Here is a 23,656-nt window from a genome sequence, read left to right as displayed (position 1 = left end):
GAGTATGCTTACATGTACTCCTTGAATTTAACAAGATGAGCATCAAGGATATGGACTTTCATGGACATCCAGAGCCTCAACCAGTTCCACTTAATTTTTGGACTTGTGATTGCCCAAGAAGCCCCAAACCACTGCAACAAAACTGCCCAAAGCTTATTTTAATTCCTACTAAGCTTCTTGGGGAATTCTATGCACTCCAGGATCTTCTTTATTTGTGGTCCAACGAAGACACCAGCTTTGACCTTTGCCTCAGACAGCTTAGGGAAAAAGTCTCGAAGGTACTTGAAGGCTACAGACTCCTTATCAAGAGTTGTGACAAATTGTTTCATAAGACCCAATTTTATGTGTAATGATTAAATAAAAAAAATTACTGTATCTTTGCCTTTTAGTACATTCTACACATTTTAATAGGTTTAGACATTTTTAAAAACCATGAGCACATACATTTATACATATCTCAAATTATAAGGTCTAAATATAAAAAAAATAATTTACCTTTTGTTCTCAAAGTTATATGTAATATAAAACTTTGATCATAAATGTCTGTATATATAAAAAAAAATTATCTTAGAAAACCAATTAAAGCTACAAATTTCACCAAAACTTTACTTTTTATTCAAATGTTTGTTCACTTTCCTACCCATTAACAATAATACTATAATATTTCATACTTCAACCTTTCTAAAGATTTAGTCCAAAGTAGAAGTTATTGTAACAGTTAAAGTGACAATTTCTGTACTTACAAGTTTCAACAAACTGATAAAGTTAGTTTGATCTTATGATCTGAATACTTTTTTAAATTATTAAGTTACTTTTGCATAATGTGGTAAAAAGATCACTCATACCAAAAAATAAAAAGCAGTTTGCTATGTAGAGCATTTCAAAAAGGAAATCTGGTCTTGTTGAAACTAGCAATAAGTAAGAACTATATTCAATAGAAGATATGATAACCCTGATATACATAGTTACATGACATTATAAAAAAAAATTGAGAGAGCTATGTTTTGAAGTAGGCAGCTGATATATAGTTGGTACACCCTTTCTCCTCTCATTAAAAGGTGTACTTCAGAAATAAGTAAAAATAAATTTCAGAAAAAAAATGTAAGGAACCATAATTTTTATTATTTCCCAGGATAAACAGCATGTGTTAGCTGATAATATTACAATTTCTTGAATTCTATTTATAGACAACTTCCCTGATTAATGTTGTACTGAAAAATACGTAGATTAATTTATGTATATACATAACATTTTAAAATTCTTATTTGAGCAACCATGTGTTTCATAAGTTTCTCTAATTACTAGTAGCAGTATCCATTATTAGATGTAACTGATTTATCTCTTTCAATGGTGGGTTCAAGCTATTATTATAGCATTGTCCATTTCTGCTATTGTTAAAATTTCTTTTAAAAGCATGGCAGTAAAGTAGCTTAAGTGTAAAAAGATATATTTACAGATTAAACCACATGTAAAACAAAAGATGACAAACCAAAAACCTTTACTTTCTTTCTTACCTATAGGTAACTCTTCATTTACAAAACAAATTAAAACCTATACCTTAAAAATATACAAGTATATTGTTGTGAAACTGTACTGGCAGATCAAACAATCTAACAACAAATCAGATAAATGTCTCTGTGTTTACACAAAAAAAAAAGGGTTATGTATACTAGCTGTTTCTTGGCTTTGAATTAACAGACTAAAAGAAAGATACCTGGTTAACAGCACCCATTTCCAACTCTTGGGATGCTCAAATTTAATAGTATATTTGACCATCAGTCTTATCATGCACAACAGCTCTAAAGTATGGGTCAAGAGCTTGATCCAATGAGGCATGAATGATGAACTGCATAGGTGCATAATCTGGCACATTTACTTAAATAATATTGATGTAGTGATATTTATTTGGACAAAAATATGGAAAACACGAATGGAAAATACATTTTAGTTTTTTTTTTACGAACTATTTTCCTACTCTCATACTGACCATACAACACTCTTAATAAGTACTGTCATATCAATCAAGCCATGTCATCTTTTTCTAGAGAAGCCCATTCTACTTGCTTGTATAAAGTAAAACAATCAAGGGAAAGACTGATAATAACACACAAGTGAAATAATGTGTTAGCACTAGATCGTGTCACTTTGCCATTCATGACTACTATCACAAATTGACAAGTAGAAAAGCTTGCTATTTTCCACAATGACAATGGGAATCTATAAAATTATAGTGAATAATTTATGAGTTTATTATCTAATCCATTCTTCTTCTTTCCTTTTGATTGCCTCTTGATGGCTGATTTACGATGGCAGGATCAAGTTCTGCGAGAGCAGTGAAACTGGACCAGTCTGCCTGATCCAGCTTTCACTGGGGCACGCAGGTAAGATGGCATCAATCACGGGCAGTCTCTCTCAAAAGGATAGGAAAATGATCACTGCCTGGTGGATTATTGTCAACCCTCCATGAAAAATGGGAGAACAATGAAGGGGAGCAAACCAAGAGACCAATAGCGGTAAAGGACTGACTAGGTGCATGAAAATAAGTGGAAGAACCAGTATTGAAAAGAGAAAGATTGTGATCAGAGAGCATACACTCTATAGAGCAACCCCTCCCATCAATAACAGCACTTCCCAGTGATGGCATGACCCAAGGAAACACGAATGGCTACGGCCTCCAAGGGTGTGTTGAGTGACAAAGACAGGGTGGGCACATGCTGATCAATCAATAGTGCCACCCCTCCATGTACTCTACCACCACACAGCCTGTAATTTCTGTACAGAGAAAACTGCCGAATGGTGACTGTATCAGCAGGTTTGAGAATTTTTCCTAGTAAGGAAAGACAAACAGGATGGTAGGAAGCAATCAGTGTTTTGATATCATCCAGATTAGAACATAAACCTTGACAGTATCATTGTATCAAGGTGGCCATTTTTAATGACGTGTAGGCAAATTGGCTGGAGAACCCTTCTGTTTACGACAACGTCTTTTTTCCTTACTGTTCTTAGTCGGAGGAGGTCTATCAACCTCCATGGATCCTGCCCTGGGTCGAGTGAGCAGGTCTTTGTTATTGGAAGGGGATTCCAGTGACTGAGGATGCAAACGAATGATTGTTTTGCCTCTTGGGATAGGAGAAAAAGATGTATCAGAAGAAATGCCTGTATTTGAAACTGAAGGATGTGAATCTTGAGGTTTGATGGAACGTATGGGAGGAACAAAGATGGGTGTGGAAGTCGATTTATCAACCTTTTTAACCATGGAGGTCAAAAGGCTTTTCATTTGTTTTGAAAAAGATTCTCTTGGAGGCATAGAGAGATCTGTCTGCACTCCCACTGTAGTTGTGGAATGAAGTGCAGCAGCATATGTCCGAGATGGAGTGGTGGGCAGCAATTTCCGAGCCTCAGAATAACTAATGTTATGGATCGTTTTCAAACGCTGCACCTCTTTTTCCTCCAACCATTTTGGGCAAGAACAAAAGTAGGAGGTGTGAGAACCATTGCAGTTGATGCAATGTGGGTCCATGTCACATTCATAGGCATCTTGGTCCTTGCCCCCACAACGAGCACATGTCAGGGAACCACGACATGATGTCTTTGAGTGGCCAAATCTCTGACATCGGAAACATCGGAGAGGGTTTGGAATGTATGGCCGTACCCTGCAAATTAGATAACCTGCTTTGATGGTGGCAGGTGCACGTGATGAAGTAAATGTCAAAATGAGGGTATCTGTTGGCAGTGTAACTCCATCTTTGCGAGTGGAGATGCGCCTCACTGCAGACACTCCTTGAGTGGAGAGACCAGCGAGAATCTCTGACTTGGGGACGTTCTTCAAATCCCTTTCAACAATAACTCCTCGTGATGAATTCAAAGTAGCATGAGGTGTAACCTCAATAGGTATATCCCCAATTGCCTTTGAATTCAAGAGGAGTTCACTGTGTTGCGATGTGGATGTTTCAACCAATATGTCTCCAGATCGAAGCTTCTTTACTGACTTTGGAGAGCCAGCAAGTCCCTCTTGTCCCTTCTGAATAAAAAAGGGGGACAATTGCCCTAAAGGTTTTTCTGAAAGAGAATGTAATATAAGAAAATGAGGTACGTGTGTTACAGATGTTGAAGACTGCTGTTTAGAGTCTTCAAGACGTGGTCGCTTACCCATTGACTGTTTTTTCGCTATTTTATTTAAATTTTTTGAAGGAGGATCCATAGGAAAAATAAAAATTTCGGTACCCACTGACCCCACCCACCATGAAGCCATACAAGGGAATGCACTACAAAGTCATGCAAAGACAATGCAGCAACGCTAGGGTTTCGTGAGCACTATACCTAAACACCAGCATCAGGCACAACGTCCACAACACCCGTTGAGAACTTCCAACACTGGTACTTGGTTGACTCTAGCCCAAGTGGACCAGCCGATTGACTCAAAAGGGGTCACCCAAAGGCCGCCTGTCTACAGGAATTCAAGGCCAAATTGGTGTGTTAGGGTTGGACCCCTCAACCACCAGGATTCTCTCCTCCCCTTCACGGGTCGCCACGCGACGGCAAACACGTGGGTGGATGTTTAGATCCCAGAGAAGGTAACCAGACAGAACAGAACCTTCCCTGGGAGGTCCCCTCACCACGTACAGGAATCCACACCAAGGGGTTGCCTCTTTATAACCTGTATTTATAAGAAGCTGTTTTACAGAAATAAGTACCACAAATTTCATGAATACAAATTTACTTGATCCACTGGAAGCATCCTGCTGCAGCATGTTTTATTTATGTTGTCCATCCATAGTTATCCAGTCACATACTGAGAACGACCTATTCAGATAATTTATGCCGTATTTCACGGATCCAAACCCAGATGAAAAGTACAAAAGTATTCAATCAGCTGATCGTATTCATGGACAACACAGAATTGAAGTGTGAGATGAAAAACTGTTGCACAAATCTCAACATTTTCAGCTTCTAACTGTAGATAGTGGCTATATTTACAATATTGGTTTTGCAATTTCAACTGTTATGTTTATGATTTAATGACCTGTTTGCAAGTCTTGTTCATAACCAAATACTTCTATAATAATAGCTACAGTTACATAAACTCTCATTATTGAATAACTGTGGATGGTTAGGTCACATTTAGGTGCCATAGTCTATTATGTTTATAGATCTTAGATTATTCTATGCTTTAGAATGACTTCTGAACTTCATATTTCAAATATAGCACTGGGCTAATAACAAGATTGTATTCAAGTTGCCATGATGTTAGCAAATAAAAAAATACTAGAATCTGTAAATGAAACCTTTTGAAGCACTTATAAAAAAAGACTTACAATATAAATAACCCCCACAAGCCACAGGACAGCTTAAGATGGTTACATTTTCCCAATAAACTGTTTATTAAAGAACTGTTTTAGTTCAACTTGAACATTTCCTTGCATTTGTTGATCAAACATGCATTTTTTGCTCCCAAAATTGAAAATCAAGAGCTTTCATGGAAGGAAAACTACTTGAATTTCAAACAACAACAGTTAAACTTAAATATGAAATTATTACAGTAAATACAAATACAACAGAAGATGCTAACATTCAAATCAAAATCTCTTAGCAAAATCAACTATATCTGAAATTCAAAGCTAGATTTAAAGCAAAAATAAAGTAAAAAATACAATATTTTGGCATATACAGATAATGTGAATATATTATACAGTATTTAAAATACAAGTATATTGAAGAAAACTAATACGCACAGCTAAGTCAACTAGATGAAGCTTTCCCATGCGAACATGCTGTTGTCCATCTAGTCCTTTCTCACTAGATTCCACAGTTATTGAGAAGATAGCGTGTGATCTAGAGCTGTGTGCATTCATATTGGTTGCTCCAACAGTTCCTGAAAACCATCAAAAAACAGTTCATACATAAAAGGACTGATAAGTTTAAAAAACTGAACCAATTTACTTGCAACTTAAAATTTGTTCAACTAAAACCATTAATTGCACAAAATGTAGTTGAAGTCCAGTCTTTCTATAAATTAAAATTTATAATTAGTGGATCTTTATTTTCCCATAAAATCTACTAAATCTCTGCACTAGTTTCAGAGTATAGAACTAATAAATCACCAATGTTCAGATATATTAAAACTGGATTAAAAGATGCAAGTGCTGAACACGTAGTTAATGCAGATTAAATGTTCTATCTTCTCGCTAGATTCTACACATTTATTGTTTTATGTGATTAAAACAATTCTTTAGAGCCAAAATATGAATTAATGATAACCAAAATGTTAGATATTAATCATTACCTAGATTAAGAGATCATGTTATAGACATTAACTACAGAGATTCCACTCATCTTACTGTCATGCTCAGACCAATTACTTACAAATCTTATTTAAAGAGAAGAAAGACTTTCAGATCTTTATATGCTTCACTCCATCCAAAACAATATTAAATAAAACTTCTTAATGCAATAGTTCAGATTAAGCATTTGATACAAAGCATAATATTCTTCAATCTCTTTTCAGCTAACACAATAAAAACCACATTTTCCATAATTTCAGAAATACCTGAAAAGGTTACCTGGCCAGAATATTCATATAGGACAGGGGTTCCCAACCTTTTGGCACTCGCGACCCCTTACCTAAAAGTTTGAAACCCATGTGACCCCCTACTTAAGGCTTACTATCAGCAGCTTAATTTTTCTTTTATTTTCTGTGAAGGAGAGGGAAAGAAACATCTAAAAAAATATTTAAAAATTCTGTAATTATTTATTAGCAAATTAAATCACATTGGTCCAACCTGAATTCACAAAAATAACATATATTTCTTAAAATAATATTAACATAGGTTTGAACAGCTATCCAACCCAGCTAGTGAGATGCCTGATGTTGCATTTCAGCAGCAAGCTTTGAAATTCGTGGCCGGGCGTTTGTTAGAGCCAGTCTCATGTCATCTCCAACATCCAATCTGACTGATACATAGAGCACCAGAACTGAGTCACGGATTTCACCTTGAAGAGATCACGAGCTGAAGAGTCGTTCCTTAGATCCAGAAATTCATTTTGGATATCATCTGGGATGCTGGATACATCAAGTTCAGTACAAAATGGGTTCCTTGCCAGGGCCTCCTGTTCCTGTGATAGCTCAGGGAATTAACGTTCGACTTCCTTTTCTAGAGACTGAAGATGTTCGGTAATCTCATCCTTGAGAAACTGATCCAGTTGGATCTAAGACTCATCCGTCACTCCACAAAGTTTTTCAAACATAGCGATGTTTCCAAGATTGGTTTTCCGATGCCAGTTCTGCAGTTTGGAAACAAAGGCCGAAGACTATCTTGAAAAAGGAGAACATGTGTTTCCCTTCCTTGAAGCTTCAAATTGAGCTTGTTCAGCTGGTCAAAAATGTCGGCTAGGTATGCAACCCTTTTATTCCATGCTTCATCTTTGAAGTGAGCTACAAGATCTTTCCTTTCTTGAGTCTCCAGGAATAGCTTTATTTCATCTTTCATTTCAAAGACACGATTAATAACGTTTCCTTTCGATAACCAACGTACTGCTGTGTAGAAGAGAAGGACTTCGTGGTCAACATTCATGTCTTTGCATAGTTCTTTGAATAGGCGAGTGTTGAGTGCTTGAGTCTTCACATAATTTACAATTTTGATTACAGATTCAAGCACTTCCTGCAGAGGGGCAGGGAGAGTCTTACAGGCGAGAGCATATCGGTGAATCATGCAGTGGGTGCCCTTTGCTTGAGGTGCTAGCTTCTTCACTCTCGACTGGAATCCTGATTTTGATCCCAGCATAGCCGGTGCCCCATCCATACAAACCCCACACACGTTTTCCCATTGAAGATCTTAGTCTTGAAAAAAGTTGAAACTTTTTCCATGACATCATCAGCTTTTGTTGTGGTTTCAAGTGCACTGTAGAATAAGAATTCGTCTTTGATGTCACCTGAATTAATGTATCTCACAAAGACAAGCAACTGAGAACATGAACTTACATCTGTTGACTCATTGAGCTGAAAGGAGAACAAAGGGGAACCCTTGATTTCAGTCAAAACCTGTTCCTTCACATCCATAGACATTTTAGAAATGCGCCTCTGTATAGTATTATTTGACAGGGATACTTGCTGCATCTTCTTTGCACTGGCTTCTCCAAGAATAAGATTTACTGCTTTCATCATGCAGGGTTCAAGAAGTGTTTCTCCAATCGTGTGAGGCTTTTTTTGTTTAGCAATTTCGATTGCAATCTCATATGAAGCTTCCACTACGGCTGCACTCTGCTGCTGAAACGACCCACTTCTATCGATTCTTTGGCTTTTAAGACACCGTTCATGCCATTTGAAGAAATCCAAACCCTTCTTTGCGTGTTCTGGATGTTTCATCTCGAGATGACGCTTGAATTTTGATGGTTTCATTGACTCTGCACTCAGGACAGCATGGCACAAAACACACTGTGGTTTCTCAATGCCGTTGTTGGCGAGCACAGTGGTGAAGCCAATGTTGAGGTAGCATTCTGAGTATCTGCGCCGTTTAGCCATGGACACAACTCACCTCTACTGCTTACTTATCTCCTTGTTAAAATAAAATAAAAATGTTGAATAATGAACGCTTTGGCAACTGTAGATCTTACACTGACTACTTGTGGGGGGTACAGGTAGAGTAATGATGGGGTAAGTATTGGGAGGGAAGGGGCGTGGCCAGTCGTGCGTTCGTCATCCACCAATCAACAACGGACATGTGACTCCGCGTGTCGACAAGCGACACACACACTTAATCACAGCTAAACAGACACACAAGCATATGTACATGCTCGTGCACTCACATACTCGCTACTCACTAGTACACAACACACATACATACAGTTGCAGACACATACACATTCACACAGGCACATTCACTCACAGGCACACATACATACACCCATAATATCACCTAATGACATTGAACTAACGTAGCACACGTTTTGCTTTGCACCGAAACAAAAAAAATGTAAGAGCATGAAAATGTAATTGATGAAATAATATTAATGTTATTCCAAGCTACTTCTAACAAGGCTTTGCAACCCCCTGGGAGGTCGCAACCTACCGGTTGGGAACCCCTGATATAGGACATATTTAAGATGCTGTTAGTTGAAAATCTACTTCCAAAATACCAGTGATTTATACAAAATCTTATGGTTCACACTTACACTTATGGACAAAATTTATCATTGTTACATTGATAAAGTGCCAACATTTTATATCATGAATCAATAAAAATAAAAAACACTCACTGTTTTTGTTCCCAAGAGTCATGATCCTATCAAGTTCATCAGCTGTATTTACTACAAATGCAGAGAGGTCTTTCACATAAACACCTACATCAGGCCTTTCTTTCACCTATACAAGATTTCAATCACAGCCAAATATAAAAGAAAAACACTTAGTTTCTTGTTGCGTCACTGAATAATTTCTCAAATAACTAGTAACTTTCAACAACTAGTCTTTGGTTAGTTTCTTTAGTAACAATGTTAACTTTCAACAATATCACCTCTTTCATCAGTAGATTTAATTACTTTATTAACTCTCAATAATATGTATCTCTCTGGTTACTTTCTTTGACTCTAAGCATGAGCTCAGCCCCTTGGACCCACCTCATGACCAATTTCTGCTTGTCATAGTTCTTATGTTATAACTTTGAAATTAGTAAGCATATATTTAAGAAATTTAAAATATTATCAGTAAACATTACAATGCTTTCATATATATTCAAAATACCAGATTTTTATTAAGTCTTAAGATTTGTTAATCTATGTTTTCTCATGTCTATTTTTCATTTCACATGTTGGACAGGCAACATGCAAAGTAATTTTCATTTTAAGATTGAAAATACTTCTATGCATTGGAACATTTTCAAATTTCACAAGCAAAATTTTTATAACACTTGGGACTGGATAGGGATTGGTTAAATGGGACTTAAGTGAGCATTGAAAAATACACCCACATGGACGAGATACCACATTGGTGACAGAATAGATTTCTCCAGTATAAGAAAAGAATGTAAACAGGCTTTATCAGTTCATGATTCTTACATTTCTGGAATTTTGGCAAACAACATGGGACAAAAAAATGGAGATTCCCATAACTCCCAGAGTGCAGCAGATTGTAAATGAACACTTTCTAACAGAGTGTCTCTAGCCAATAAATCCCAAGAACACACCAACCAGGAGACCAAAGAAAACTCAAGAAGGCAATCTCAAGGAGGTAGACATTGGCAAAATCACAATTCGTCGTCAAATAACTGCAGAGAATACTGATGTGCTTTAGACAAAAGTTGGATAAATACCTCGTAACAGTTGTAAAAGTAAGCCTAACCCAAGAAAATTGTGATCTGTTTTTAAAGTGATCACAGGTTCCTATCTACATCCTAACAAGTCAAATAGGGAGTTCATCCCTTGGGAATATCTCCTCCTAGCAGTGATAAGCCGAAGCATGCTGTTCCAATATAGGTGACAAGGCATTGGTATTCCATAATGTAACTGAGTGGCTAAGCTCCCAGCATGAACAGCAATACAAAGAGGAAGAGGAAAAACCAAGAAGTCACTTGCTATCTTTTCTGTCAAAAAGGAAGGAGTAGATTCAATTGCAATTGGAGAGATCCTCCAAACCTCACAAAGTCAAGTAACTAACTGAAGAAAAAGGGCTATAAGAGGCTGATCAAAATTATTTTCTGTTGAAGCCATCAAAGTGAAAGAAGCCAGAAAAAGCAAGTCTAAGTTCTCCCTAGCCAGTCCCAGATCATTTGTAAAAGCTGCCTCAGAACCTCCCCAGACATACACCCTTTGTCTGCATGAATTTATCCATCTTGCAACAGATCATATCACTGTCAGCTTCAAATGAAAGTGATGCCTCTCCCCTGGCTGTTAACAAACAACAAATAGCAGAGATGAAAAAGAAGTCTGGTTGGATTCCATAATATAAATATTTACTCAGAAACACATAACTGTCAGCACGTTTTGTTTTTTTTGTGTTGTTGTTAAACAATGATATAACCACAGAAACACCAACCATGCTCAAAATTGCAGTGTAAATTAGAATTTACAAAGGCAATTCAAGTGGGGTATAAATGACTGAAGCAAGTGCATTCAGTAATTATATGGACAAAGAGTGGAAATCCTAAAAATTGAGAAATAGCTGTCATTAGAGATACATATGTTTTGTAAATAATATTTATCTCTAATTAGTTTCTGAAATAACTGTTAATTTTCAACAATCATGTGTCTCTCACTAGTTTCTAAAGTGCTCTTTTAATTTCCAACTGTATTATGTCTGATAAGTTCCTTGAAAGATTAACTTTCAGCAGTAAGTGCCATTAGTTATTTATTTATTTACATTACATTCTTAACTTTAAGCAGTAAAGTATTACTAATTATTTTCTCAATTTACAGTTTTAACTTCCAGCAATATTGCCACTGGTTTGCTTCTTAAATTACCAAGTTAACTTTCAACAGTATTGTCTCTCAGTATTTTTATTAAATTACTCTATTAATTTCTAATAATACTGTGATGTCTGACTACCTGTATAAATAACAAATTTATTTATTAACATTACTGCATTTCTCACTAATTTCTTAAATTACTATATTAGCTCTCAACACTATTGTCTTTCTCAGCAGGTTCTTTGTTACAGTAGTAATTTTTAACAACACTGTATCTGTCTAGTTTCTGTAATAACTTTATTAATATTCAATGAGATTTTCTGCATGGTTAGTTTCTGAAGTTACTCTGTTGATTTTGAATAATATTGTACCACTAGCTAACTTTTTTAGCTACATTGTATTTTTGGTTAGTTTCTTAAGTTGCTCTGTTAACCTTAAGTAATATTGTTTGTCAGACTAATTTCATAAGTTATTATATTATCTTTCAGCAGTATTGTGCATCTAGTGTTCTTAAATTACTATATTAACTTTCAATAATACTGTCTCTAGCTATATAGTTAAGTTACCAGGTTAGCTTTTAAAAATATTGTGTCTGCAGCTAGCTTTTTATTTACTCTCTTAATTTATTCTTTCTCTGGCTAGCTTCTTAACTTATTGCATTAAATTTCAACAATATCATGCCTTGGACAACTTTAGCAAAACAAACATTTCTAATAAGATTCTTCAGGTACTATGTAAAGTCCGGCATGTGTCTGTTTTGTGTTTTTTTTCTTGAATTGTTGCATGAACATACAATAGTAACCTTTAAAAAATTCCTTGTGTAATATTCAATATAAAAAACAACTCCCAATTATTTCAAAACAATTCTAAAAGTACAACAGTTTTCAATCTCAAACATACAATAACTTACCATACAAGATTAAAATACATAAAAAAGTCCAAGGAGACTGGAAAACAGTCTCATGCACTCCACATGTTTTGACATATATCAGTTCTTCATCTTCAGAGAGTGTTATGTTTTGCAAAACATAACACTTTTTTATACAATTACCAGAGTACCAATTTACATATTAAAGAATTTCATACCATCTACTGACAACATTTCTATCAGGTCCATCATCCTTATTTAGTAATTTAAATTTACTTTTTATATTTAATTATCTCAATAGATTCACTTACATTTATACTAAATAAAATTTCCAGGCTTGTGCTAAAATAACATTGAATTGCATGTTTCACTTCATTGATGTGTTCTGCTAAATAGCAATTTATTATTTTTAACATTTCTTTTGTGTTTATTAATTCTGAATTTTAAGCTATTTTACATTCACATGATAATTTATATCTACCAAATTTTTCCATTAAATCAATTTTATCTTTATCTATATTGAAAATTTGGCTTTGTTTATTGCTTTGTATGCTGGGAAAATATTCATTTGTCTTTTAAATTTTTCATTATTTCACAAAATAAACCTGGTATAAATGATAGTACCAAACAGTTTTCTTGTTTTACTATTTTTATCAAATGGTTTTAACTTAATAATCTCTGTTCCTTAGTTTCTTAATAGCTGTCAATAACAAACAGTAGGATTAAAACCTCATTCTACAGCTATGTGCTTTAATAGGTAATAACTCATTGTTAATATCATCCTGTTCATAACATAATTTTAGTATACTATCCACATAAAAGTAATAAAACAATAGATTTTTGAGATTTAGTGTGACATGATTTTTTTATGTGGTGGAACGATTACAGGAAAAGGTTTGCAATTAATGGTAGTTTCCAATTTATTCTTATTTTTACTCATTAAAATATCAAAAAAAGTAACCACCTATATTTGTTTCAATTTCATAATTATAACAGTATAACAAGTAATTTACTTTACATTTAATTTTCTTGGAGGGGTGGTAAATAAAATAGAGAAGAGGAGAATACGTAGAGAATGAATGTCCCAATTCTCATAATACGGGAATTTAGAATTTCTTTTAACAGTGCCTTATAAACTTAAAACTTATATAATGTTAAAATTTGGATTACTAACTACATTTTCATGTAAAATTTATTCATATACCATAACAACAAAATAATGTTATTAAATTTTGAAGATAACTCAGAAAAACCACATGATATACATAGAAAAGGAAGCCCATAGCAAGAGGGATAAACAATTCACTGGCAATAAACGTACAACTGAATATCACTAATAATTTCAAAAGTTTATTTAGCTCAGTTGGTATTTTTATATTCTTAAATTATTTATATTTTTTGTTATTTTTAACTAATCTACACATAAAAACACAGCTGACTAAGAGAAAGACTTAATACATTGAGATTCCTAGACATGTAACTACAGTCAAGTATTGCTCCTATACTGTTCATTCTGTTTCATCTTTAGAGGTTTTAAAACAACAAAAGTACAATGGATTAAAAAAAAAAGGCTTTTGAAAAGTTTAGGATCAGGTAATAAAGTATGAAAAACAAGCTAACCTCCAAATGAACATTTTGGTCTTTTCCCAAGAGATCTCGAACTTCTTCATTATAAATTTCCATGTAGGAAGCACGCACTAAAAACCTGATGAAAAAAAACAAATTATCCTTACAGCAAGTAACAAACAAGTTTAATTAACAGGCATATAATCCTTTATTTTATAGCAAAATTTCAAGCTGAGTTGTGAAGCTACATTTTACATCTAGAACATTCTTTTATTAATCTAGAAATTCTAGATGTGATAAAAACTTGATAATTTAAACTTTCACAAACAATTTTCAATATTATAATTATTTTTTTGAAAATTTGATATCTCACTGATAGAGGAAATATTTAATTTCTAATTTTACCCTACTTCAGATCTTTATAAATATTTTTTTTTCTCACACTTCAAGACTTAAATGGTTGGTTGGTTGGTTGATTTAGTGTTTTATGGCACAAAGCAGCTAGGCTATCTGTGCCAAACGTCCGGTAAAAAGGTAAAAGTAAATTCAGTAAAATTCATAAAAGAAAATTAAAGTAAAACAAAACAAAGTTAAAAAATAAATAAATAGCATAAAACCAATATTTACATCTTGTCTACAATGTTAAGAGAAAAACTACAGTAATTCAAGTTGTAAAGGACTTTCTGTTGCATGACTGTAATAATCATAACTCGCCAGGAAGACTAACAGGTAAGTACAAAAACCACTGCCAGTCACCTGAAGTTGGCCTTTCCAGTCCTGGTTTCAAGTTACTTAACATTATAGTCAGTTTCTAATTTCAGATTGAACTAGATGAACTGTGATTTGTAAAAGGGAGCCACATTTTAATGTGGTGTAAAGTATATATTACAAAACTTAAATGACATTAAAAAAGATTAATGGCCTTTAAAAAACTAAAAACATTACCAAGGTGAACAGTGTCACGATCACCAATAACATTCTAACATTATGGGCAAACTTTAGGACAGAACGTGCTTAAAATAGTGTCATCGTTGTGAATCATAACGATGACAAGAAAGTAAAATGTGTCTCATTGTGATCCGAGCATTACACAAACTACACACTGATGCATCAGTTCCAGATAAAAGAAAACAATGAGTTAAAAAACTGTGACCAATGCATAGTCTAGTAAGAACAACTTCCTCTTTCCGATCCTTACAGAAACAAGACTGCCAAAGTCCAATATAGGGTTTTATTTGGAAAACTTATTTTCGCGTTGCTCACTCCAAGTCAACTGCTAGCTGGCATGAAACCGATCCTTGAATACAGGACCATAGTCCATGTATGGGACAGGCACAGTGGTGACAGTGCTAGAGCAGATAGAGTTAGCTGCAGTATCAGATAGCTTTCGATTCTTGTCCCAAATGACTTTGGAACTGGTAGTAGAGGATATGCTGCTTGTGAACTTAATCCAATATTCCTTCTGGCTTTGACATCTTACCCATCGAGCATGTGCACAGGCCCACTGGAAAGCAATGCAATTCAAGAGTGTGGGATATCTACGAAAAGTACCCCATGCGCGTTTTTGAGCCTTCCGTGCCATGTGGCAGGCAGAATTCCACCATGGATGAGAATATAGTGGAAAACATGTCGAGGTTTTAGGAATACATTGAGCAGCTGCTTATATAATACAGTCAGTTACTGCTGCCACACAGTCATCTATTGATGGCTTACAGACAAATGGCAGGATCAAGTTTTGCAAGAGCAGTGAAAGAAAGCCAGTTTGCCTAATCCAGCTTCCACTGGAGCACGCAGGTCAGGTGGCATGGACCATGGCCAGTCTCTCTCAAGATCATAGGAAAATGATCAATGCCTCGTGGATTATTGTCAACCCTCCATGAAAAATGGGAAAATAATGAAGGGGAGCAAATTGAGAGATCAATAGTAGTAAAGGACTGACTAAGCACATGGAAATAAGTAGAAGAACCAGTATTGAGTAGAGAAAGGTTGTGATCAGAGAGCATATGCTCTACAGAGTGACCCCTCCTATCAATACCTGCACTTCCTCAGAAGGGACGATGTCCATTAAAGTCCCGAGAATAAAAAAAAGGAGATGGAAAATGTTCAAAGAGAGCATCAAGGTCTGATTGATCATATGTCTCTCCAGGTGACAGATAGAGAGAACAAACAGTGATGGTATGACCCAAGGAAGCACGGATGGCTACTGCCTCTAAGGGTGTGTCAAGTGGCAAAGACAGGGTGGGCACATGCTGTTCAATTAACTGTGCTACCCCTCCATGAACTCGTCCATCACACAGCCTGTCATTTCTGTATAAAGAAAACTGCCGAAATGTGACTGTATCGGCAGGCTTCAGAAAGGTTTCCTGTAAGGAGAGAGAAACAGGATGGTAGAAAGCAATCAGTGTTTTGATGTCATCCAGATTAGAATGTATATCTTGACATTTCCATTGTATCATGGTGGCCATAAGGACGTGAACAAATGATTGTTTTGCATCTTGGGGTAAGAGAGGACGATGGATCCGAGAAAATGCCTGTACCTGGAACCAAAGGATGTGGATCTTGGGGTTTAGTGGAATGTATATAAGGGATAGAGATAAGTGTCTAAGTTGATTCGTTAACTTTTTCTACCATGGAGGTCAAAAGAGTTTTTGTCTGTTTCGAGAACGATTCTTTAGGAGGCACAAAGAAATCTGTCTGCATTCCCTTAGTAGCTGTGGAAATGCAGCAGCATACGTCCGAGATGAGGTGGTGGACAGCAGTTTTTGAGCCTCAGGATAGGTAATGTTATGAATCGTTTTCAAACGCTGCACCTCTTTTTCTTCCAACCATTTAGGGCAAGAACGAAATTAGGAGGGGTGAGAGTCATTGCAATTAATACAATGAGGGTCCATTTCACACTCATAAGCATATAGATAACCTGCCTTGATGGTGGCAGGCAGACAAGGTGATGTCAATGTCAGAATGAGGACATTTGTTGGCACCATAATTCCATCTTTACGAATGGAGATACTCCTCACAGCAGAAACTCCTTGGGTGGAGAAACCAACAAGAATCTCTGACTCTGGGACGTTCTTCAAATCCCTCTCAACAATAACTCCTCATGATGAATTCAACCTCTATAGGTATATCCCAAATTGCTTTTGAATGCAACAGGAGTACACCATGTTGAGATGTGGATGTTTCCACCAATATGTCACCAGATCAAAGCTTTTTTACTGACTTTGGAGAGCCAGCAAGTCCCTCTAGTCCTTTCTCAATGAAATAGAGAGACATTTGTCCTAAAGGTTTGTCTGAAAGTGAGTGCAATATAAAAAAATGAGGTACAACAGGTGTTACAAATGGTGAGGATTGCTGCTCAGAATCTTTAAGACATGGTTGTTTACCTACAGACTGTTTTTTCACTATTTTATTAAGATTTTTAATTGGAGTATCCATAATAAAGAAAGGGAAATTTCGATGCCCACTGACCCCACCCACCATGGAGCCCTACGAGGGGAAGCACTACAGTGTCAAACAAGGACACTGCAGCAATGCAGGGTTTTGTGAGCACTACACCCAAACACCAGCATCAGATATAATGTCCACAACACCTGTTAAGAACATCCAACACTGGCACTTGGTTGACCCTAGCCTGAGTGGACCAGCCGACTGACCCAAGGGGAGCCACCCCAAAGCTGCCCATCTACAGGAATTCAAGGCCAAAGTGGCATGTTAGGGTTAGACTCCTCAACCACCAAGATCCTATCTTCCCCTTTATGAGTTGCCACACACTGCAAACACTTGGGTGGATGTTTAGATCCCAGAAGAGGTAAACTGAAAGAACAGAACCTTCCTTGGGAGGTCCCCTCACCATGTACAGGAATCCACACCGAGAGGGGTCAAGACTTAAATAAATTATAGCTCTCTGTAAAAGACTGTTTGATTAAAGAATGAGAATAACAATGAGAATTTATGATACTTTGATTATTGTTTTACCCTGCTAACTAAAGAACAATTATATTTAACAGACCATTACCTTAATTCATATAATGTAGAAGACTAGAAATTTTTATGCACATTTTAAGTAACAATATTTCAAATAGACAGCATATTACTGTTTTTGCTGAGAAAATTTATTTTTTTCCTTCATAACGACCAAATTCAAACAGAAAAGTAATAACCTGAAGGGCTTTTTAATGCCTCTGTTCTAGATATTTTTGCAAAGCTACACAAGGGCTATCTGAGATAATCATCCTTAAATGATAAACTAAAGGGAATACAGCTAGTCAACAGCACCTACCATCAACTCTAGACTCTGCCCAGGCCTGATCTAAAGGAAATTTATTAAGTTTTCAAAATATTTCAGAAGATAATGCTATAAGCTCTAATAATTAACCAAAACATTATCATTCACCAATACTTATAGTTGCAATTGTACTGGACTCTAGTTTATAATTTTTTATTTTATTTATTTTTTAAAACTATCTCATATTAAAACTAATATGTTTTTGTTTTATCCAGATACATTTTGTAGCACAGATCACATGTATAAGTTGAAAGACTCTCTGAACATACACTATACAGAAGCTAGAACCAGACAATATTGGACTTGAACATACACTATACAGAAGCTGGAACCAGACAATATTGGACTTGAACATTCACAAGTTATTATTTCGTGTGCACACATGCACATTTTCTTCTTCTAATAGAGTAATGCACAACTTTTCTTTTTATGAAGTCTCCCATCTAAAATATAGTGGGCCTTGAATGCCGCTAAGAAGGAGCATATAACGAAAACATGATGGGAAACTATGTATGGGGGCTGATACGTTAAAGTGATTTACATTAAAGTCGCAAATCTCAAAAACTACTCACATCTAAACATTTATGTTAATTTTTGTATAACTTTAGTATAAATACATGTAAATCTAAAATGGTACGTAGCATAAAGTAAACAATTTCAGTTTATTCATCAATTCAGAGTGAAGAATGGACTTGAACTTGGAACGAGATGAGATTCATTCTTGGTTGAACTGTAGGCACAGAAACTTGGAAATTCCACTCTACCAGCAGACAAAATTATTGCTTTGTTTTGGTCATTGTAAAAGCAAAAAATCTCTGTCTTGCACACATGTTGAAAGGTAAAAGTACATCAATTACTTTTCTTGAGAGGCTAGCATCCAAAAGTTTATAATTCTGTCTGAAGGTATTTATTAGTAGATAGTTCTGTGAGCTTTTCCTAAGCTGCCATTGACTGAATGAGAGTTTTGCTGTCATTAAGTTGATTCCAGATTCAATCATGTTCTCACACTGATTCTTGGAATTCATCTGCAAATTGACACTGAAGTTTTTTCAGATGAACAGATACAATGTTACAATTGAGACTACCTAAAAATAAATGGTCTAAGTATGGGGAATCCTGTATCACCAGTTCTAGTCAACATTTTTATGACACAGACTGAATCTCATGTGATCAATTCAGCCTTACACCCACCACTTTTCTAGTACAGATATGTTGATGATACAATTGCTGGATTCACATCTACAAAATACACACTTAGTTTTTTTCAATCATGTTAACTTGATACACCCCAACATTAAGTTCACCTGCAAATAGGAAAACAACTAACCAAATAGCATTTCTTAACCTCAAAATCACTAGAACTGACACACAATTCAAAACAGGAATCCACAGAAATATCACCCATACTGGATTATACATTCCCTGGGGCTCAGCACATAAAGCAAAACAAAAACTCAACATATTAAGAAACCAAATAAACACCAGCCACAAATTTATGTTCACCCAATAACAATTAATAATGAAATCAACAAAATAAAACACTTCATCAAAATCAACAAATTTCCTAAAAAAACCATGGAAAACATTATATGCACACACCTAGACCAACAACAAACAAACAAATCCCAAGTTATAACAAACTACAAAACCTTATACTGCTGCATACCATATGTTACTGACATCAGCAAAAAAAATAACCAACATTTGGAAAAAACTTACAACAAAATACAATATTCTAATACACACCAAACTTATTCAAAAACCAGGTAAAAAATAAAGTCCATACTATGTAAAAACTACACTGACAAATAAAAAAGTAACATTGTTTATAAAATACAATGTAATAACTGCCACGACTTCATTATTGGAGAAACAAGCAGAAAAATGTAAACTAGAATCAAAGAACAAAAAAAAACACCTTCACACATTTTTGAACACTACAAATCAAATAAACACAACATAACCATAGAAAACACCTGGATATTATGTAGGGAAACAAATACAAACAAATGCAAAATCAAAGAAGTCCCACTTACACAGCAACTAAAACCAAAATTAAACCAATAAAAAGGAACACCTTTGTACCTATATTAATTAATAATCTAACATCCACCTGCAATTTCCCATACAATCCCATACACATTTATATGGTCACTTGCAAACTGTCTCTTTCTTAACCTGAATATGACCTAGGAAGGTCGAAACGTTGTTCGCTCCTTATCAATAAAAGTGTTAATACCCATACCAGCTGTTCTGAGGTACATTTTTATTTTAAGTGGGTTTCTCAACATCAAGAATACAATGTAGTTGTTCTCCATTATTATAAACTCTGTATGTGAATCCAAATTTCAAATAATCCTACCGGTACTTAACCATTTTAGTTTAGGTTAGGTGGTCAGTTTACCAACAGAGGAAGCAAAAACTGAGAAACTGCTTAATTCAGTTACAGTTTCTATTCGTTATTGTTTTTCATCACCATTATTTAATGATTTCTTCTGTTTTTTTGCCTCTGAGACATCACATGATAAAACATTAGGTAATTTTCAGTTGACATGCAACAACCATTTATCCATGTTTTTGACATATTAATAAATCTACACTGATACCCAAAACTTGAATCTAATAAGCTGACAAATGAACATAACAAAAAAACTTAACCATCCAGTCAACAGCCAAGTTGCTTTTTGCATAGAATGTAGCCATGTCTACAAACCATATTCTCAAACCATTGGTCTATGACGTATCTCTGTACCGTAATTAAGAGAAGGATATTGGTGGCTGGGTTTCTGAATGCTTTTAATAAAACAAAATTTTTGAACATTTACCTAGTGATGTTTAACCAACTATTTGATGCTGACTTAATTAATTTAAGTGCACAAAGTCGAACCTATAAATACAGTATAAACTTAATTTATGAGGGAATAATGAAGCATTACTTAAACAGGTTCAGGAATGATTGATCAGCACTACATGTAAATTTACTTCCAATTATAAAATAATACAAAATAATCAGTGGTTTTGAAAGGCAACTACCTTATTTTTTTGACTTGTAGATTTCAAATTACTGCAAGTTCCAACTGTTGACATAGCTGCAACATTGGAATCTGCTGCACAAATCTTCCTAAAACCTACAGCAGAACAATTCCAACATCAAATTTACACTATGCTCAGAAATGCCAAAAAATCAAAACCTCACCTCACTAAATAAGCATGTAATATACTGAGCCATGTAAGACATGACAACACTACCAAGATTCTACCAGCAGATGAAGAAACCAGATGTCAAAGATTATGACACAAAGATGAAGCAGTTGTTAGACAAACACCAATACAAAAATATTACCAATGATCCTAAAGTAAAAAACAAGGACTCATCAATTGAACACTTACAAACATAAGAAGCATAACTTAATCAAAAGAAGCTAGCCAAAGACTTAAGATCCAATAAAAATATTCTCCTTCAGTTCTAGACTACCTCAGACACATAAATGTAATATACCTTTAAGGCCTATTGTCAGTGCTTTGAGCTCACCTTGCCATTAACTAGCAACCTTCTTTGTACCTATTCTATCTCCACTATAATGGAACATCAGGTATCACATTCACAACTCAACAGATTTCATAAAACAACTGGGAAAGCTACACATCAGATGCCAGGATATTATGGTCAGTTTTATTGGCACAGACCTAATTACCAACCAATGTACCAACCTCGGAAACCTTTCAGATTGCCAGATAATAACTGCTGAATAATAACCCTGTACTACACAGAACTGACATGAAAATAAGGTACCATCATGGAACTAATGACTAAAGATTGAGCTGAAGCATTGGAATTACTAATGGTATACTCATTTGGACTATTATTCTTGTCTTTATTACATGTATTGTTACTCTCTTTCACAATATTTCGACCAGTGAATCTGTCCAAAGAGACAGCAGTTATCAAGATGCTCAAGAATGATGACATAGTCATCACACTACAAGCTGAAAAAGGAAATGCCACCATTGTCATGAACAAAGAGTATATTCACAAGTTGAACAACCTAGTGAGTGATAGGACATAGAAAATATTGCAGACCCTACATCTGTAACTGAAGAAAAAAATGTCCAAAATCTTGAAAAACACAATATAAATACTTGAATCAATATCATAACAAACTACCACATGTATGGCTATCAAAAAATACACAAGACTGGCGTACCATAAAGACCAGTTCTCAGCTGCTTTGTAATATAACACTACTTTTACAAGATCCAATCTACTATTTATACATTCATGTTAAATACAGTGGTCATCTACTATGTAATCTTGATAACAAATCTCGGAGTACAATACGTAGAAAAATGGGTTAATTCATTGGCTTTTGATGAAAACACTTGCTCAACATATTTCTGAAAAGAACAATTTTAATGACAATGTTCTATATGATTGATAAAAATGTACTAACATTGAGGTTTGATCTGCAAATGGAGCTCCAATTAACTATATTTTTTGATAAGTCCTAAATAAAACTTGAAGCGAACCTTCAACAAACAACTTTATAGTGTTCATGAGAGATGGAGTTCACAAACTGCACCATATAGAGTAACTTTACATTTCAACTTCACAATTTTCACTATAAAAAGTGAACATCTAAGTTAGATGAAATGATGAACTTTTTATGCCAACCACAAATAGAATCTCAGCAGTAACTAGTAAAATAAGATGATGGTATTTTAGTTTAAATTGTTTTATGTTACTTCTAAATTATTAGGGAACCTGTACCTAACAAAGATGTATCCACAAAAAATCTAGTATATTTATACTTCAGTAAATGAATGCTTCTGAGAACCTGAATATAACATAGGTTAAAATGTATCACAAATACTTAATTTATCTAGTTTGAGTTTCTTTGTTATATCTTGAAACATAACTGTTTAATAAATAAATAGTGACAATATACTTAATATTTGCATACTTTTTATCATCTTCTGCTTTAGCAATATGACCAAAGATGTGAGCAAAAGAATTTGGAATAATGCCTTTCAGTTCTGGTGTTGAACGAACCCCTTCCATGGTAAATGTTTTACCTGTCCCAGTCTGACCATATGCAAAGATTGTTCCTAAAATAATTGAAAATTTGACCCAAATTTACTCATACTTCCATTTCACTAAATTAAAGTGCAACTGTTCTTTTATTAAACCTCTCCTAAATATTTTTCTGGATCTTACCAAAAATTTTTTTACATCAAGAAAAGAGAGTAAAGCACAAATTAAAGTACAAAAATGTCATTCATTTATTAATATTTATTTAATATAATCATAGTTCCAAAAATTATTTTTCATACTTAATTAGTTACTCCAGAAGTAAATATCATACTTGAATGCTTATAGACTAGCTCACATGATTATAAATTATTTATTTTTATCTGAGATTGATAAAATTACTAAGCACAATACACAAAATGTACAGCACATATTACTGTAATTACATTAAAAAAATGTGAACTGCTACCATTCTTTAGCTATGTTTATCTGAAAAATGCTTATCACTTCT

The 23,656-nt window shown here is 34.8% G+C and overlaps 1 protein-coding gene across 1 annotated transcript in view; it reads right to left on the bottom strand.

The window, feature by feature from the left end:
• The window catches only part of LOC143257225 (kinesin-like protein KIF3A), a 72,132-nt gene that overhangs the window by 15,134 nt on the left and 33,342 nt on the right, over positions 1 to 23,656 (bottom strand). Inside the window, 4 exon segments of the mRNA XM_076515641.1 lie at positions 5,733 to 5,872; positions 9,253 to 9,358; positions 13,886 to 13,970; positions 23,078 to 23,222. Of these exon segments, the coding sequence (XP_076371756.1) occupies positions 5,733 to 5,872; positions 9,253 to 9,358; positions 13,886 to 13,970; positions 23,078 to 23,222 (476 nt within the window).

Source organism: Tachypleus tridentatus, chromosome 1 (assembly GCF_004210375.1).
Source record: "Tachypleus tridentatus isolate NWPU-2018 chromosome 1, ASM421037v1, whole genome shotgun sequence".
Taxonomy (NCBI): domain Eukaryota; kingdom Metazoa; phylum Arthropoda; class Merostomata; order Xiphosura; family Limulidae; genus Tachypleus; species Tachypleus tridentatus.
The sequence above is the reverse complement of the archived record's forward strand: the minus strand, read 5'-3'. Positions and strand labels throughout refer to the sequence as shown.